Genomic DNA, 19,704 nt, shown 5'->3' with positions numbered 1-19,704 from the left:
TGTCTGGTTACCAGTGCCCAAAGTCTTTGACTTTAAACAATCAACAGGGAGGTTTTTGTAAATGGAAAGAGAGCTGCTGATAATTTCTTACGTATTATGTATTCAAGTCACTCTTTTAAACATTTCTCTGAAGTTCTGAAAGGCTTTGCCCTATGTAAAGGCGGTTGGGACTCTGTTGGTCAGTCAACACAACAACTCTGAAAATCAAATAGAATAGAACCAAATTTGATGTGAGGGTAGAAGCCAGCAAAATAAAGATTGAGCTTGGAAATGGGATGGATCAAGTTGGGGGCTGTGGAGAAAAAAAATTAAAAATTATCCCAGTGCTTCTCTATAGGAGAGGCAATTTAGAAGTGGCCCAGAATCTTGCTTTCTCCTCCATTTTAATGGAGCTTTCAACTCACAACAAATAAAGCTTTTGATGAAATGGTTTGTTGCTCTGGTAGAACCGAAAGAGTTAACTGCTATTTCTTTATAAGTCAAAATGTTAAAAGAACTGTTGGGGGAAGCAGGGGACAAAGTAAAAAGAGGAAAAGAAAGAGAGTAACTGATACATAGACAACACAACATACCTGTAACAATCTTAGGACAGACAAAACACATATTTTGTAATTAAAGATGGAGATCTTGATTAAAGGGAAACAATTTTTCATATACTATCTGTCCAGGCAACATTATTGTTAAGTGACATGCTAACTGTTCAAAACTAAATGATCCTGTGAATAAATGAGAGACAGAATATAGCACCTTCCTCCCCAGTGTCTAGTGCTACCAAGAAAAGGCTGAAGAGAAGAGATAATCCCAAAGAAGCTTAGCATTTTTTTGATGGTGGCAATGAGATTTTAAAGTACAGACATTCTATCAGTGATCAGTACAGTAAGATTTTATACTATATTTACCCCAGAAATAGATATAAAAGAAACTCTGTCACTTTTATCCTAATAAACTGGTTTGTCACATCTAGTTTATCAACTAATGTAACATTAGCAATTAAAGAAAAACTATAATCTAGAGAATCTTCTGTGCCTTTATTGTCCCTATATTAAAAAAATTCCTGCTAAACTTCAAAGGAACCAAAGGATTTTAAAGAATACAATTTTAAAAATACAGGCTGAAAATGAACTTGGGCCTGCCTTCCAGTCAATTATAAAATACAAGGTATGGGAGAGAAAATACAAGTCAAATATATATAGAATTCCTCATGTCGCTAATTTCAATAATATAGAATAGTAGATTAAGAATTATTAACAACCTTTTCACCAGAATATTTTTTCAAAAATTCCAGGTGTGGGCATTGCCAGCGTCTCCAGCCAACTTGGAATGAACTTGCAGAAAAGTACAACAACATGGATAATCCACAGGTCTATGTTGTAAAGGTGGATTGCACTACAGATACTCCATTGTGTTCTGAATTTGGTGTCAGGGGATACCCAACGTATGTATAAAAGAATAATAATGACTTTATGTGTTCTCCCTCAACTCTTACCCATTTGAGGAGAGCCTTTGGTTATTTGTTTTGTAAATACATTACATTCTATATTTATTAATTCCTTTCCCTTCTGTGAATATACCATTTAAGTAGCAATAGCTTATGCAGCAGTGAAAGAAGAGTAGCTTTTAAAAGTTCATAATATCTGTTGCTTTAATTATTTTGTTCATGGGCATAAAAGCAGTATGGCAATATAAGATGAGCATGCAATATTTTCATTACTAGTCCTAGATTATATTACAGAGTATTGTAAACAAGTGTGTTTCTACCTGGATAAGCACAGCTGTGCAAATATACCACAACAGTTTTATAGCTAACAGAAAGTAGATGAATTGCTCTAATAGACTTGGATAAAAAAAGTATTAACCATTTTCTTACATTAAGATACTGTTTACTGCTAAATCAAAAACAAAATAGTGGGAAGCCAGGAAGTTTAGGGTGTAATTCCAAAGATCCATCTAAGGTTCTTAGCAGGGGCTTACTGTTCGGGTTAGAGCAGAGGTAATTCCTCTCTGAAGAGTCCCCCTCTTTTTTGGGACTTTCATAAGCTCATCCTGGCCAGACTGCATTTAGTGACATCAGATGTTTTCCATTCTTTCTGCATTTATAGTAAATTATCCATGATTTTATTAGCAAACCACAGGTACAAGGATTTCACTTGATATCTAGTGGCAGATCACACTTAGTTCTTGAGATGTTTTTTAATTTTTAAAAAATTATTATTTTTATAATTGTTAATGTAAGAGTGGTGGCATATAATTTCCTAATTGCAGTGGTAGTGAGTTTTTCACTTAGGGAGTTAACAGCTTAGCTTCCAGTTTGGCCACCTTGCAAGCCAAATACCAGAGCAGATCTGGTATCTGCCATGTTTTTTCAGGCACTCTATTCCCATTTTTTTTACATTTTTAAAGAAAGAAACAAACACTTTAAAGGAAATGCAAAACTGATCTGAAGTCTGGGAAGAAAGAGGAATGCAGATACTTTAATAACATCATAGGCAACCATAATTTTCCCTACAGACTAGAAACCTGAACAATTAGTTCATTTAGTAGCTTTGTTTAGAACAGAAGTATATAAACTATATGTTTTAGGGGCAAAGAAAGTTTATTGATGGTACCTCCATGAGAGTTAACTTGGCCTTTGTCTTCACTTTCAAAGAGCTTTTGAAAGTACAGAACAATGGCAGAAGTTTAAATTTGGAAACTTCAAGGCTGTGCCATGCTACTGAAATCAATGGAAATTTTAAAATTAGTATTAAGAAAGCATTGTGAGGAATGTTTTTTGAGATCTGATATAATGTGATGATTGTTTTAAAAATGTTTCAAGTTTAAATGACTATGAACCTATTTTCCTTATTGTCTTGCATTGCAGTCTAAAACTACTTAGACCAGACCAAGAAGTTGCAAAATATCAGGGACCTAGAGACTATCAGTCACTAGAGAACTGGATGTTGAAGACATTAAAAGAGGCATCTGCTGTACGTAATCAGAAACAGTCCTTATTCAGGAGACAATATACATTTGAATTGTTAAAGGGTGCCAGTAGAGCCGTGTTTACATTTCTGTAGCAGAATTTTAAGAGCCCAGGAATCTTATCTTTATGGAGATGTGAGAAGAATATTGAAGGAGGGATTGGTTTGGCTAAAATTCAAGGGAAACCAAACACAGGGTTTGTTGTTTTTATGTGTGACAACATACATTGATACCACTTACTATATCTGAAATTTAAAAAGTACAATGCTGCTAAAACTGAAGGGAAACAATAGGGGAACACGAATAGCATTATTTTTTTTTGAGCCATTGGCAGGGGTGAGGGCTTAGAAATTGAAATAAATAAAATTTGACCATTGTTTTCTTTACTGGACGAAAGACAAATTACTTTTATGTATGCATGAAGAAACTACTCCTCAGAGGAGCCTTTTCCTACTGTCAGCTTTTCTTCATTTTTCTTGAAATATGGCTGTTTCTAGGTTTTAATTTAGGGAAGATTTCCCCAATCTCACTGCCTGTAGCTGTGCTTGTCCAAGCTGGACAGGGAATTCTGTGTGATGTGGTCCCAGGACATCTGTTTGTGGAAAGATGCTGTAGGGAAAGGGAATTTCTTCCCTTACAATCATGCCAAAGTTTTTGAGTTTCTGTTGGGGGAGATACAAACATACACAAAAATATATAAAGATACTACATACTCACTCATAAAGAAGTTAAATTTGGTTAGCTAGTATGTATGAATATGTTTATAATAAGATAATTTACTAAAACTTGACTTTTAACCCCCCACATTGAATAATTGTCATGTTTGTAGTTAACATGGATAGCTGTTACAGTTTTACTCTGTAGATAGCAATATAACTAACTCTGTATTTTTGAGGTTTAATCATGCTGTTCTGTGTGTGTGTTCTTTTTCTTGGTGTTGCTATATATAAGGAGCAAGAACCTAAACTGGAGCCACCAAAAGCATCTGATGCAAAGCAAGGCCTTTATGAACTCTCAGCAGCTAATTTCAAGGAGCATGTAGCGGAAGGTGATGTGATTATTGATACTGAACATTCTTTTCAATGTTTTATTTTAGAGGAAGTGTTGATTTATAGGATCTCATAATGAAAAAATTTGGAGCTGCCAGTGATTCGACATAGGCCTTCCACAATCTAATCAACACTCTGATTGTAGCAGTTGTTCCATTATTTTCTGCCAAAGACTGTTATATTCCATGAGTTGTGCTGACCTTTGGTTTAGTTTAAGCTCAATACAGTAGTGGTGATGAATCCTACTCCTTTCTCAGCTTCAGGCTGGAGTGGAAGCTACAGCTGGCTATTCTGCGGGGTGAATGGCATAGGTATTCTGAAGGGCTTTCTACTTTATTAAATGTATGCCCCCTGACGCCCAAAGACTCTGGGCAGCTCACAACAATTAAAATAAAGAAATTACAATAAAACCAAGAAAAGGAGGATAAAAGATGGCAAGAATGATGGATCGGATGGAATGAACCAGGGTCTCACTCTCTCTGCCTCAAACTCAGAAAGCACCCAGAACAGCAGGAGGGCAAGGGATGCATTGCAGTGCAAGCTCTGTCCCTCTTCTATGTGCATCTCAGTGTCAACCCCCCCCCCCCCACCAAAGAGCAGAACTTACAGCAGGAGAGCCTGCAGACACCACTGACCCAGTCTTTGCTCTCAGAGAGCAAGGGTGGAAGTACTCTGGGCATGGGAAGAGTTCCAACAGCTCAACAACACTAGGAATAAGCTTCTGGTTGATTTTCTGGTATTGTAAACAAATGTCTCCCCATGGCTTATGATGGGGATGATGAGCTGAGGCTGCTAATGATTGTGAGGAAGAGATCAGAGGTGTCCAAATTCAATTAACATGGTTTGGCATAACTTAACCTACCCTGGCACTACCATTTACATAATCCCAGTTCACTTAAGAGAACCAGTATAGTGCGGGGGTTAAGGTGCTAGACTGGGAGTGAAGAGACCCAGGTTCTAGTCCACCCACAGTCATGGAAACTCACTGGATGATTTGGGGCAGTCTCTCTCTCAGCCCAGTCTACCTCATAGGATGGCACTCTGGGAAAAAATAGGAGGAGGGAACACTGCATATAAATTTTGAGCTTCTGAATGAAAGGCAAAATACAATTCTGATAAATACAGTAAATAACTCCTAAACAGCATGGCCAGCGGAGGGCATCAGGTTGGAGAAAGCTGCTTTAACAAGTTGCCTAAGCCATAAAAGGCTAATGTTATAAAATAAAGGTAGGATAAAAAAAATAAAATAATGTTAATTGTGGCTGTTTAAACAAGGGAGTCTCAAACCCCAAGAAGGGACCAGCTTTGCTTTTGGTAAGATAAAATGCATGTTTTCTAAGCTGGCAGTGAGAACTTGAGAACTGAGTTTTCCTCACAAAGAGGAGGAGAATGGCAAGATATGAAAGCTCCAGGCACACTGCAACTTCATTTTGTTAAATAAACAAGACATACCTAATTACCTTGTATTATCTGAAGCCAGGTATTCAGTACAGGTATAGCAACTGCCTCATTTAGTGACCATTTACAGTTACAAATGGTGATGAAAAAGTAACTTTAAAACCAGTTCTCGCATTTACGACCTTCACAGGTCTGTAAAGCAAAGGAAAGCTGAAGTAAGATATAAGCACAGTCACAGTTTCACTTAGCAACTGCTTTGCTTAACAACCAAGTTGCCAGTCCCAATTGTGGTCATTAAACAAGGACTACCTGTAATGAACATTGAAGGCAGAGACTACTATCTTATGGTCCAATGAAGGCCTGATGATAATACAATAATTGCAACAAGGTTGGAAAAGATTTTATCTCCAGTACCTTCCTCCATTGAGAATTCATCAGCAATTGCTGCTGTCATCTATCCAAGTAGATCTATAAGATTTCAGGAAGAATGTAACTGTAAGTCTGATGAAAAGTTTTAGAACTAAGCTACATTAGGAAGTGTTAATTCCTGCTATATGAGGAAACTTGACGGAGAACTTTGAAAAGATAGATAACCTTATAAGCTGCAGATCTGGCAAGATTACTTTCAAACAAGTATTCTCCTTTTAGTGAATTGTTAGAATGGAGAAATCTAGAGTAGATGGTTAGAAGTATTAAGTATAAAGCTAAAAGAATGCTGTGTAATACAGGAAATAAACATGCCATTCTTTGGAAACAGAAAACTAAATACTGTATGGTATAAAGCAAAGATTTGCCTCCTCTTGAAGTTTGCTGCATAAAGACCTAATAACTAAATAGATGAGTAAACTCTGTTTTGTGTGTTTACTGCAGCACTTTTTTTCTTTTAAAGGCAATCACTTCATCAAATTCTATGCCCCTTGGTGTGGCCACTGCAAGGCATTGGCACCTACCTGGGAACAGTTGCCTCTGTTCCTTGAACATTCAGAGACTGTCAAGATTGGGAAGGTAAGTTTGATTGGCATGGCAGTTCAGTTGAAAATGAATTACTCTGTGGCAGTTGCATTGACAAAAAAGAACAATGTTTGCTTTAAACCACAATTAACATTATCAATTCCTGTTCTGGAATCTTTCTTGCAAGCTATTCACCTACTGTAATTCCTGAATTTACTGGAGCCTTGTGTGTTAGTGAAACCCCTCTCACTTGTCCAGAGGACCCCTTGAGATCAATTCTGGGGATCCTGAGAAGTAACTTTAACAAACAGCTTATCCTAGAGGAATTCTTACCCTTTGTGAGAAAGCTCATGAGTAGTTAGTACAAAGACAGGCATACCTTAGGCTTTGTTATTTTAAAGGAAAAAAAAGGCCAGCCCCTGCAGCTTATTTTTATGACAGAGTTCTTCTTTTCATCTTAGGCATATGCATGTAGGCACTGGAACAGCTTCATCTAACTGTAAAAACAGGAGTGTGGTCATATTGTTGGCTTTCTGATGGGGAAAAAAAACCCCCTGTTCTGCTGGTCTGAATATTCAATTGGGTGCACTGTTAAAGTTGAGAAAAAATTCTCAGGCATATGTAAGGAAGCTCCTTTTAAAAAAATGAATGTTTACCTTTAAAAAAAAAATAAAATGCAATTTTGGGCTGGTGTTTGCTTAAACTTTTCTCTGCTGGCCATTTTTTCTTGTTTCATGTTGCTCCCCATCTATTTTCCTTCTTGCTGAGTCACTCTTTCGGCCATGCTGTTTGGAGATTAAGAGTCCCGAAGCATAGTCTGGTGACAGCAGCTTTAAACTTATTGAAATCAATGCAATTAAAACTGGACTTGTTCCATTGAGTTCAGTGGGATTAAAAGTATTAACTTGCTTGATCTAACTATCCCATTTGCCCTTTTCATCAGTAGCATTAGGAACAGAGAAGTGATTGCCTTTAAAAGAAATGAATTAATTTCTCTCTCCTCCCTGCTTTGCTCAGATACAAACCATAATTTCTATGGTTAATAATTTTAGCTGCCCAGAGTTAGCTAGCGTTGGGCAGCATCCCAATTCAAATAAATAAATAAATGCTGCAGCTGGCAATTCAACCATTTTGCTTCTGCTTTCTTACGGTTCAGGGCACTCCTGCTGTGAAAAATGGAGTGGATCATTTCATTTTTATGAAAGTTATTTTTATGAAAGTTACTGGTTATTTGTTCCTCTTTTCCCATTTTTCTCTAATTTCAAAGTTAAGATTATTTTTATTTTAATTCATAAATTGCTACCATTTCTTTTTCCTATTCATGTTTCTGACTTTGTATCCTGGTTTAACTTTTTCTGTCTTCTAGCAGTTATTCTTAATTATTTCTCTATGTATGATTTTTTGCTTAACATTTTCCTTGTCTTCAAGATTTGCTCTCACCATCCTTTTTCTTATTCACACTTTAAATTCTATTGTTTTGTTGTTCATATCTTAACCTTGATTGTTCCGCTACTAACTTTTCTGTTCCATTCTTCCTATCGCTAGTTTTGTTAGTTGCCATTAACACTGACGAATGCTGACAAAATACACAGTAAACTGGCCAGTCACCTGTCTGCTCAGCCCTTGTCCCTCATTACAGTGGGGTCCAAGCAGTTAGATATTCTCCTTATAAAAAGGAATGTTGATTCTTCTGGACCTCTTTGGCAGTTCTTTATGCCCTCTGCAGAAGAATACCATGGTTAATATCTCAGTTGGGCAGAGTTCTTGAAGATTGTCTGGAAACATTAGGCAGTTTAAAATATAGCAGCCGCAGAAATAACTAGAACTCGGCATTATATCATCCCAATATTTCACTCTCCCTCAGTTCATTTCTGGACCCATTTCAGGTAGAAACTTGTTAAGCCTTTCATAGTTTGGGATCACAGTATCTCATTTTGTATATTCCTACTGAGCCCTGCAATCATCTCTGGAGATTCTTCTCTGCATCCCTCCAGCTTGAGGTATGGTGAGGAGCTGCTAAGAATATGCATGCATTCTCAGAGCTGTCTTGCAACTTCCCAGAAAGGCATACCTGGTACCTATTTTATTACTTTCAAGCCCGAAGCAAAGATCTTTTTTATTCCCACACGCCTTATAACTTAAAATTAAACACTTAATGTTTACCTACTCTTTCAGCTAATCTTACTTTTTATGTTTCAATTTCTGCTATTAGTTTAATTGTTTCCTCTAATAGCTTAAGTTGTTGTTCTTAGTTTAAATATTTAGAAACCAGTTTTTATCATGGTTTTTATGTATTGATTGTAACCTGTCTTGGGAAAGTTTTTGGTTTGTATAATGTCTCTAATGATCTTAATCATGTCACATCAGAAGAACTATTGTCAGCTCCTTGATCGTTCCTTAGCATTTGACATAGTTTTCCACTTTTTATTCCTTTTCTTCATTTTCTGAAGTTTATTGTTATTGATTTGCCTATCATGATTTTTTTTAAAAAAATACTGTATTTCCTTTAATGGGACTTCAGCTTCCTTCAGCTTCCTCTCACTGTCCTTGGGTGTTGTTCTTAGCTCTTTTTACTTATTGTATGTTTGCTTTTGGTAATCCTATTTCCTTTTTAGTCCTTACTTGCTATCATTAGACAATGCTTTCCAGGCATGTTATATCACAGCTCCTGTATTACCGAAAACCAGCATACAGTTGCAATCGAAATTATTCAACCCCCATTGCAAATCCGGTTGATTGTCAAATGTACAGACTTTCAGCTGTTTGCAATGAACAAATTAAACAAAAGCAATTGAAATAGGTCAACACAACAGATGCTTCAAGTGGTGTCCCCAAATTCAACTGAAAATGCAACTTATCATGACTTCTCCAGTCTCAAAATTATTTAACACCTTCATGGCAAGCATCTTCAGTACTTAGTAGAGCAGCCTTTTGCTGTGATGACCTGCTGCAGACGAGATGTGTAGCCAGACACCAGCTTCTGGCAGCATTCCTGGGGAATCTTAGCCCATTCTTCATGAGCAATGGCCTCCAGTTCAGTAATATTCTTGGGTTTGCGTGCTGCAACCACCTTCCTCAAATCCCACTAGAGATTTTCTATGGGGTTCAGGTCAGGTGATTGTGATGGCCACTGTAGAATCTTCCATGACTTCTTCTGTATCCAAACCTTAGTGGAATTTGAGGTATGCTCGGGATCATTGTCCTGTTGGAAGGTCCAGTGACGCCCAAGCTTCAGCTTCCTTACAGATGGCATGATGTTTTCTCTTAGGAATTCCTGGTACTTCAGTGAATCCATCTTGTCATCCACACGCTGCAGGTTTCCAGTGCTAGAGGATGCAAAGCAGCCCCAGAGCATCACTGAGCCACCACCATGCTTAACTGTAGGCAGAGTGTTCTTTTCAGCGTACTAAACACAGATGGTTTCCATGCTAGAACTCCAAGACAAACACCACTACTGACCCAAAAGCACAAGAAAAGTCGGCTCCAATATGTTCAGAATCATATAAATAAGCCACAGAAGTTTTGGGATTCTGTTCTGTGGAGCGATGAAACAAAACTGGAACTGTTCGGCCCGATGGATCAGTGGTATGTCTGGAGGAAGAAGAATGAAGCATATGCTGAAAAGAACACTCTGCCTACAGTTAAGCATGGCGGTGGCTCAGTGATGCTCTGGGGCTGCTTTGCATCCTCTGGCACTGGAAACCTGCAGCGTGAGGATGGCAAGATGGATTCATTGATGTATCAGGAAATCCTAGGAGAAAACGTCATGCTATCTGTAAGGAAGCTGAAGCTTGGGCGTCACTGGACCTTCCAACAGGACAATGATCCTAAGCATACCTCAAATTCCACTAAGGCTTGGATGCAGAATAAGTCCTGGAAGATTCTACAGTGGCCATCACAATCACCTGACTTGAACCCCATAGAGAAAATCTGGTGGGATTTGAAGAAGGCAATTGCAGCACGTAAACCCAAGAATATTACTGAACTGGAGGCCATTGCTCATGAGGAATGGGCTAAGATTCCCCAGGAATGTTGCCAGAAGCTGGTGTCTGGCTACGCATCTCGTCTGCAGCAGGTCATCACAGCAAAAGGCTGCTCTACTAAGTACTGAAGATGCTTGCCATGAAGGGGCTGAATAATTTTGAGACTGGAGAAGTCATGATAAGTTGCATTTTCAGTTGAATTTGGGGACACCACTTGAAGCATTCATTGTGTTGACCTATTTCAATTGCTTTTGTTTGATTTGTTCATTGCAAACAGCTGAAAGTCTGTACATTTTGGCAATCAACCTGATTTGCAATGGGGGTGAATAATTTCGATTGCAGCTGTAAATTTCTGCTGAATCCAGCTAAATGCCCATTAATCCAGGATTCTGTTTCCAACTGTGGCTAGCTAGATTTTCTGAAAAATTAAACTTTTGCATGAAGGCAAAATCCCCAAGCATGAATTTTAGTCATATGCTGCCTCTGAACACAAAAGTTTGTCTATTTTCCATTAAACTAGGCCTGTTTCTGTTTTGAAGATGGCTCATTCATTATCTCAAACTCATTGTACAGTATAAAAGACAGGATTTATTTTGTTTCCCCTTAAATCATCATCTTCATCTTCTTTTTCTCTTTCAGTCCCAACTTCATTCTTCAGCCTTCTCTGCAAGTTGAGTTTGGGGCATATTCTCTCTGATTCTTCTTTGCCTTGCTTGGCTCACATTACTGCTCTAGCTGAGGTCTGTCTATTCTCTCTTTATAATGCTTTAAAAATGTGTGCTTTCTTTTCAAAAGCCATTCTTCATGCCATGCTGATTGCACTGATGTTTGTTTTCCAGACTGCGTGATTCTCAGCTTAAACCTATTACGTCTTAACTTTTTGCTCATTTAATTTTTCTATTGGCACATTTAAATGTTACACTTACCTTAACCCTAACCCTAGTAGCTTCTTCTGTTTGACCATATTCAGGTTTTAGAAAGATCTAGTCACATGGTATGTTTGAAAATGGTAAAGAACATGAGCAAGAGGTAGATGGCTCCATTTAATGTATAGCCTTGTGCTGAGACATTTGTTTCTTTAAGCTGTTTGGACATAATATCTGAAATAAGCCATTTCTTTTCACAATCATTTACCTTCTTTTGATAGTTTTTTCCCCTTTTTTCATTCCATTCATCAAATATTACACTGTTTACTAAATTTCTACTCTCATTTGCTATTTTCATTTCCTTGGATGTCCTCCCTCCCTCCCTCCCTCCCTCCCTCCCTCCCTCTCTCTCTCCCTCTCTCTCTCTCTCTTTTTTCCTGGCCTTCTATGCATGAAACTCTTTTTTGTTAGGTGTCTGGCAAGCCTTTTTATGATCCTTACAGAAATTATTAAAAGGTTATCCATGACTTTATGCTTTCTTCAACATTGAGTCTCATGTTTATTCTTTGATTCTGTTCTCAGTTTAATTAGTGTATTGGTTTTACATATTTTTTTCTTCATTCTAGTCTTAGCCAGCAGTTTTTCCTTTTCCCCTTGTGGCTTGAAGATGTGAGCCTATGGGTATAGAAATATGTATTTTATTTAAACATCATTCCTAATAAGTTAGGTCCGTACATAATCGATTAGCATGATACACTTCAGTTTACATCAGTTCAACAGTTGTTCCTTTCGTGCAGTTGAGTGTACGGGTTTAAACACTTTAAAATATCTATTAGGGGGTACACTTACTGTATATATTTACACTATTGCTTGGACTTTGTGGATAAAAAAAAAAAACTTGAATCCTAGGTGGACTGCACGCAGCATTATGAAATCTGCTCAGAAAATCAAGTGCGAGGTTATCCAACACTCCTTTGGTTCAGAGGTGGAGAAAAGGTAAGAATATTATGAATTGGACTTCTTTGTGAAATTAGGGATTTACTTTTACATGATTGCTTGGACTAGATTATCTTCAGGCCTATCTCAAACGAGATTATGAAAACAGGGCAATCTAGTTGATGAAGTTAAATCTTTGTATGATTGAATCATATAAAGTGTAAGCAGCCTAGACAAACAAAGGATCCTCTGTTGTAAGAGATCTGATCTTATTTATGCTGAATTTACAAAAACAGTCATTTCTGAATCCTGAATTTCACCAAGAAGATAAAAGACTGTCATGATGGCCTTCAGACAAGGTATAAATAAAGAAGGCTTATTGGAATAATGAGTTCTTAGATTCTTTTCCTCATAAAGGCCTAATAGTAAGATTGTTCTACCTATGGAATGTATTCTTTAGTTTCAGCCACTTGCTTTATTTTCTGGCACGGTCTTCTCCTTCTGCAACTTCAGATTCCTTTTCCTTCTTTCCTTTGCTTAGAAGTACAAGACTCTTCCTTTTGCCCATGTATTACTGCAGTCAAAATAGTCCTCTTTCTAAAACTCTGTCCTTGATTTGCCTAATGTCTGTTTAGGCCTGGGGACACGGTGGTGCTGCGGGTTAAGCCGCTGAGCTGCTGAGCTTGCTGATCGGAAGGTTGGCAGTTCGAATCCGCGTGACGGGGTGAGCTCCCGTTGCTAGTCCCAGCTCCTGCCAACCTAGCAGTTCGAAAACATGCAAATGTGAATAGATTAATAGGGACCACTTCGGCGGGCAGGTAACGGCGTTCCATGTAGTCTTGCCGGCCACATGACCACGGAGGTGTCTACGGACAAACGCCAGCTCTTTGGCTTTGAAACGGAGATGAGCACCACCCCCTAGAGTTGGACACGACTGGACTTAATGTCAAGGGAAACTTTTACCTTTACCTTTTACTGTTTAGGCCTAATTAAACCAAACTCTGATTTCAGTATGACTCCCTCAAGTGTTGTTCAGCAAGGTATCATAGTCTAAACACATTCAGATTTTCAAGATTTTTTTAATAATTAAGCTGGGGAATTCCGCTAAATCAAAGCCACTGACAAAATAATATATTTATTGGCTATTTGTATCCTCCAGTAACTATTAAACTTTTTTTTTAATCCATTCAATCGTGTCCGATTCTTAGGGACTGCCTGGACAAGTCCCTGCAGTTTTCTTGACAAGGTTTTTTGGAAGTGGTTTGTCATTGCCTCTTTCCTAGAACTGAGAGTGACTGGCCTAAGGTCACCCAGCTGGCTTTGTGCCTAAGGTGGGGCTAGAACTCACCTTGTCTCCTGGTTTCTAGCCCAGTGCTTTAATCACTACACCAGACTGGTTCAACTATTTAACATAATCATATTCAAATGGTTGATTAGGAAATGTTTTCTAAACTAATAATAGTTGTGGTTTGATTTTAGGTTGACCAATACAAAGGAAAGAGAGATTTAGATTCTTTGAAAGAGTATATCGAATCTCAGTTAAAAGACTCCAAGGAAGCCATAAATGATGTTAAACCCACTGAAGTACCTTTACCACCTAGAGAAATAACTCTTGAGGAAGAGGTAGGTCTTTGGAAGTTCTTGAATTAAAGGGATTTTTTTTCTCTCACTAAAAATTATTTTCTAAACCAGGCCAAATTCCAAATATATGCCTGTATTTGCAAAATCAGATTGGTTTCTTATTGTTCACACTTTATTTGGCAATTCATGTATTTTATTTAGGTATTTGTATAGTTAAATGTAAGATGTTTACTTCCTGTTGGATGGCAGCAAATTAAATTTCCTGCTGGTTTTTTTACTCAGTAATTATCCTTGTGACATCATATTTTGTTGCCAGGTTGAGATACTTAGAAGTATTTTCTGTCTTAATATGTGACCCAGCAAGGTAACAGGGTACAAATGGACAGGGCAGATGGGACTACAATAAACAAGGAGGTACTAAAAGAAGAACCATGAATTAGATGAATTAGTATTATATTAAACTAGATTTTCAAGGGATAACAGAGATTTCTGGACAAAAGACAGCTCATTAGTATTTCCATAACTTTAAGTTCATTTCAACATCTGCTTACCTGTCACACAGTTTAATAGGAGTGGGTATAAAGCAGGAAAGATTTTGCATCACTCTGACTAGCAATAAAGAATTTGTCAGTCTGGAATCAGAAGGTTCCAGAGAACTCCAAAACATTCCATTTCTCTTTGGATTATGCTGTTCCTGGAGCTACCAGTGTTGCATATCCACAATAAAGGGCTTATAGTTAAGATAAGGCCATTTGACTCTGACCTTTATTTCTTCTGACAGGGCAAAGCTATTTCCCTCTCTGAAAAAGATTTTGATAAAGAAGTGGCTAACGGGATCACTTTCATCAAGTTTTATGCTCCATGGTAAATTTTCAGATAAAATGTATATTACAAGTATTTAACTTATTTCTCTTTTTGTTGTGGAGTGTATGTTACCAACTAATCTACCTACTTCATTTTCTGGAGTTGGAAAATGTAGCATTTATCTAGAATAAATGACTAGTTTTATATGTGGTAATTGTTTCCTGTTCTTATGACATCAGTGGAATCCTTGAGATGAACTGAAGTTATCCATAGTCAATTTTAATTTGATAGCTATGAGTAATTTGTGGCTACAGTTCAATGTAAGATATCAGGCAGACCTATTTAATTTTATCAAAAGTGTGATGTAGCCTTTTCTGAACTGATGCCACTGCATTGTTTGTATGTGGTCTTCAGCCAGTACTCCTTTTTTCATTTATAATTAGTATTCAAGATGCTTTATATCTACTCAAATAGTACTGTGTTACTCCTTCCACCTGCATTCATAAACCTCAGTGTTGAAATTTTTACTTCCTGAGTGTTGAAGTACTGTGAGAACCTCAAGACTGCCTGTAACATACTTTGCCTGAAATAGTGTTAAGAATGTTTTCTTACGTTATCCAGCTGCATGCAACCCAGATAATTATTTGTTCCCTTGCAAGTATCAGTTTTGATTTAGTCTGTCTCAGTGTTAAGAGAGTGTAGAGCTATGCAGTCTGTACTATGAGCATTTAGAAGGCTAATTTGGTCTAGTGGTTAAGGCAACAGGCTAGAAACCAGGAGACTGAGAGTTCTAGTCCTGCCTTAGGCATGGAAGCCAGCTGGGTGACCTTGGGCCAGTCACTCCCTCTCAGCCCAACTCACCTCACAGGTTGTGGGGAAAATAGGAGGAGGAAGGAGTATTAGGTATGTTCGCTGCCTTGAGTCATTTATAAAAATAATAAAAGCGGGATAGAAAATAAATAAAAAAATCACATGTACATTTGTAAATTTTGATTGCTTGATAATGGGTACAGATAGATGTTTAATTAACTCTGCTAAAAAAATGCTGATTAAATCCAGACATAGTCTGTTCGTAGAGGAACAGTAGGAGTTAAATTAATCATGACATTGATTTTATTGGGTTGCCTCTGATTATGTCTGGATTCAACATATTACTTCTGATGGACTTTAACTTTATTGATAGTTCTGTAATAATCACATATACTTGAATCATCAAGTGATTAAATATAAATCCGTAATCTGGTCTGAGATTTGTTCAAAATTCAGTGACTTCATGGCTAATTATGATGGGATGTGAACCCTTACCTGTTAAAATTATTTGAATCTTACTCTAACGCAGAATTGACCATTGTTGTGCACATTTGTAATATTTGTGCTCATATTCATATTGTCTGAGGCTTCCCATCTGATCCCTCATAGTAGCACAACTTAAAATAGGTAGAGAAATACTGGACTTTGGGAAGTAGAAGGGTATATCGTTCACCTATAAAGCTATGATGGCGTGAAACCGGGCCAGATTTTTTAATTTCCAGGTGATGGTCACACCTGAGAGGAAAATAAGACATAATTCATTAAGTGCTCATGGCTGTTTAGGAGAAAGCTATATTCTAAACACTGTATAGCTCCATTTCCTCCTAACTGTGGTCTAAAAACAGAATGTCACAAAAATAATAAACTCCCAGTATAAGAGAGGTCTTAAAGGTACTCTAAATATCGGCCTTTCTTTGAAAGCAGTTATTTCTACAAAAAGCTGCAATTTTACACTAATGTGTTCTACACAAAAACTGGTATCCTATTCCTGGCCAAGTAAATTGTGTACACATATATACTTGATTGTATATGGATTGACTTCTTTTTCTCTTCCATATGAACTGTTACATGTTTGCTTAAGAAGCCAAGTCTACTTTTGCCGTTTAAGTAACTATTAACACTAAGTTGAATAAGAAGTTCATCTTATCTTAGCAGCTTTCAGTATGTATAATCCATGCCCTGTAATGCACACTCTGTATATATAGTAAGGATATTTAAAAGGACAATTTTATTATCTGAGAAAGGGATAAGGAACAGATGTCATGTACATGTACATTATGGAACAGCAGAATAAACACTTCACGTTAGATATCATGAGAGTTTAATCATGTACATGTTAAATTCACTCAGAACTGCCAGTTTGTGGACATCTGTTTTGTGAGAATTATAATAATTTTATATGCTTATTCCAGTGCTGTTTATTGTAGACATAATCTATTCAGAATTTATACAGCTTAGATTTTTTTAATAACTTTATTGATTAGTCAGATGACCATATCAGAAAGTTGGGCATCAGCCATTATAAGGTACAAAATATAAAATATGATACCATAAAACAGTTTCTCGGCCTTTTGGCTAAGATCAAATGTAGTATATAGCTTAGCTGTTGCTGTAATTCAGCTCAAGGTACATAAAAGTGTTTAACATTTACTGGATTGTATCCACAATGTAATGGTTCAAATGGGGAAATTTATAGAAAATAAATCAGATTTATAATACCATTCTCAATAAACTGTTTGCGAAAAAAAGATAAGAATGTATATAGCATTGATTGAAGTATTTCTAACTAAGTTTAGTCCTAACTGTAGGCTGGTCCCCTTAAAGGAAATTCTGTTGCTTGTACTTATAACTTAGGGAAGTACTGGAAAGAAATGAAGAAATCAGTGTTACAAACACGACTTCACAAAAAAATTGACTTTAGTTTATGGATGCAATCTTTTATTTATCAAGCTAGTTAAGGGCAAGCCAGTAGCTTAAAAGAGTATCTCCCTAGAAGTTTCTGTATTTATGCTTTGATTTTGAAATAAAACTAAATGTATAAAATGTAAGTATACACAAAGTACAGTGGTGCTTAAAAATTTGTGCACCCTTTTGAATTTTCAATATTTTTGCATAAATTGTGACCTGTAATCCACACAAGTCCTAAAACTAAATAAAGAGAAACCAATTAAACAAATGAGTCAAAAACATTATATTTGTTCATTTATTTATTGAGGAAAATGATCCAAAGCTACATATTTAGTTTTTTTCACCAACTTTTAAGCACCACTGTATGTTCTTTTCATTTTTAATTGCTTTTTGAGCTGCTGAGAAATTACGTATAATATTGTAACTTTTAGCCATGCAGTTGTATATACAGCATTTTACATATAGAATGGTTGCTTTATTTCTCCATTTTAAAATTTAGAGTTACAGTCAGTGGTGAGAGTAATGCCTTTTTCATCCCATTCAGCAAAACTTACTTCCTTTAAAGTAGCTTAGAAATGTTTATGTTTAAATAGTACGTTCTTTCCATATTTAATGATTTGGCAATCCTTAACTCACATATTATATGATAGCATCTGAAAGAACAAAAGGGTTGTTAGAGCAGCTTACTTTCACATTGCAACAGAATGCAACAGAAAATGATGAAATACAGGTTTCCAAACAGTTTGGCTTGCTATTGATCCTCTCCCTCCCCAAACATGAAGAGGGAACAGTGTCTTGTCTTAGACCTTGAGTTTCAGAAGCATTTTGAAACTCTCCAAACTTCTGTTTTCCGAGACACATTGCAAAATTAACATGATTGTGCCATGTTCTCCTGAATCTGGAGAAAGGCAGTACTTCTCCTTAATCCTTCATAATGAAGTTATCTTATCAGATTCAAAGTAAGTGATTGAATGTATTTATGAACCTCTGGTGGGAAGATACATATTTCAACTCATGGGAAATGGGTGGGGATTCTTGCAAGAATAATGAAGTAGATTTTCGAATAATGAATTGGATTTTCTGAAAGGCTTCATATTTATACCTGTATTTAATGTTCTTGTGTGTCTTAACAGAGGTCATACTGATATGCCCAAGCTGGGTTTTTTTTTTTGGTTTTCTTGTTTAAAAAAAGCATTACTTACATTAACCTTCAAAACAGAAATAAAATTTACTCATTATTTCAGGTGTGGTCACTGTAAAAACCTGGCTCCGACATGGGAGAACCTCTCAAAAAAGAACTTTCCGGGACCAATGGATGTGAAGATAGCAGAAGTAGACTGCACTATTGAACGCGACGTCTGCAACAGATTTTCTGTAAGCAGAAGGGTAGATGATATTCCAGAGTTTGCACTAAACGTTGACATTGCTAGTGGCCACTAGTTTACTCCTACTGCTTTATTGTCATAGCCATAAGCTGGGATTTAAAGGGCTTCTACGTGCGTTATACAAGGTCAACATGCTGAAGATCCTGAAAAGCCCAAACAAGGGCAGACCTAGTTAGTACATGGATGGGAGACTCCTAGGAAACCCCCAGGACTATAGAGAACACTAGGAAATTAAAAAAAAACAAAAAACCAGAAGGGGGCCATGGCAAACAATTTCCATACTGTATTGTTGCCAAAGAAAACAACGGAGGTTGAGCTTGACTTAAGTATGCCTTAGACATGTATAGGATCACATTTAATGCAATGGAGGAGGGGGTTTTCTCTGCTAATAAACATATACTGGATATAGGGATTAGATTAAAATGATGGTGTTGCTTTCTGAATTTTTTTTTTCCTCTTTCTGAAGGTCCGTGGCTACCCAACACTCATGCTTTTCCGTGGTGGTAAGAAAGTAAGCGAACACACAGGAGCCAGAGATCTCGAAACACTGTATAACTTTGTTCTGGGACAAGCAAAGGATGAACTGTAAAAATGTACCTGCTTGGTTACTGCTTCTTTAGCTGCGTCCAGTAAACACGGAAGTTAAATCATGGTAATTTTACTGGATTTCCAATAGTGGCCATGCAGGAAACTGGAAGTTCTAAAGTGTGGAATCGTCTGTGCATATGTTTGTGTTTCCTATTACCTACTCTGCCAACCTTGAGGGAAGATTACAACAAAAAGTCGCTGTTCAAATTGGGAACCAATATTTTTGGTACTGGTCGCATTAATGAATTTCCACTTGTCCTATGATGAAAAAGTAAATTGCCTTTTGAAACAAAAATAAGAAGAAAGGCTAACATCAGGGCAGATTAGTTTCACTGCAGGTAACACAGTAGAGCATTATCAACTGCATAAAACTTGCAAACTTTAGCCCCAATTTGTTAACCTGTTGCATCACTATTTTTAAATGTTTCCTTCAGAAACCAAATTAAAAAAAATTCTAAAGGAAAACACACAAAGACACAAACAC

General features: G+C 37.0%; 1 protein-coding gene across 1 annotated transcript in view; it reads left to right on the top strand.

Moving 5' to 3' along the window:
• TXNDC5 (thioredoxin domain containing 5) overlaps positions 1-19,279 on the top strand; it is a 31,405-nt gene extending 12,126 nt beyond the window's left edge. Inside the window, exons 2-10 of the mRNA XM_063298873.1 lie at positions 1,286-1,435; positions 2,861-2,966; positions 3,913-4,009; positions 6,298-6,413; positions 12,118-12,204; positions 13,624-13,767; positions 14,507-14,589; positions 18,492-18,621; positions 19,099-19,279. Coding sequence (XP_063154943.1) covers positions 1,286-1,435; positions 2,861-2,966; positions 3,913-4,009; positions 6,298-6,413; positions 12,118-12,204; positions 13,624-13,767; positions 14,507-14,589; positions 18,492-18,621; positions 19,099-19,221 — 1,036 coding nt within the window. The 3' untranslated portion in view covers positions 19,222-19,279. The remainder of the gene's footprint in view (positions 1-1,285; positions 1,436-2,860; positions 2,967-3,912; positions 4,010-6,297; positions 6,414-12,117; positions 12,205-13,623; positions 13,768-14,506; positions 14,590-18,491; positions 18,622-19,098) is intronic.
• The last annotated feature ends 425 nt before the right edge of the window (positions 19,280-19,704 follow it).

This window comes from Candoia aspera, chromosome 3 (genome assembly GCF_035149785.1).
Source record: "Candoia aspera isolate rCanAsp1 chromosome 3, rCanAsp1.hap2, whole genome shotgun sequence".
In the NCBI taxonomy this organism is placed as follows: Eukaryota; Metazoa; Chordata; class Lepidosauria; order Squamata; family Boidae; genus Candoia; species Candoia aspera.
The sequence above is the reverse complement of the archived record's forward strand: the minus strand, read 5'-3'. Positions and strand labels throughout refer to the sequence as shown.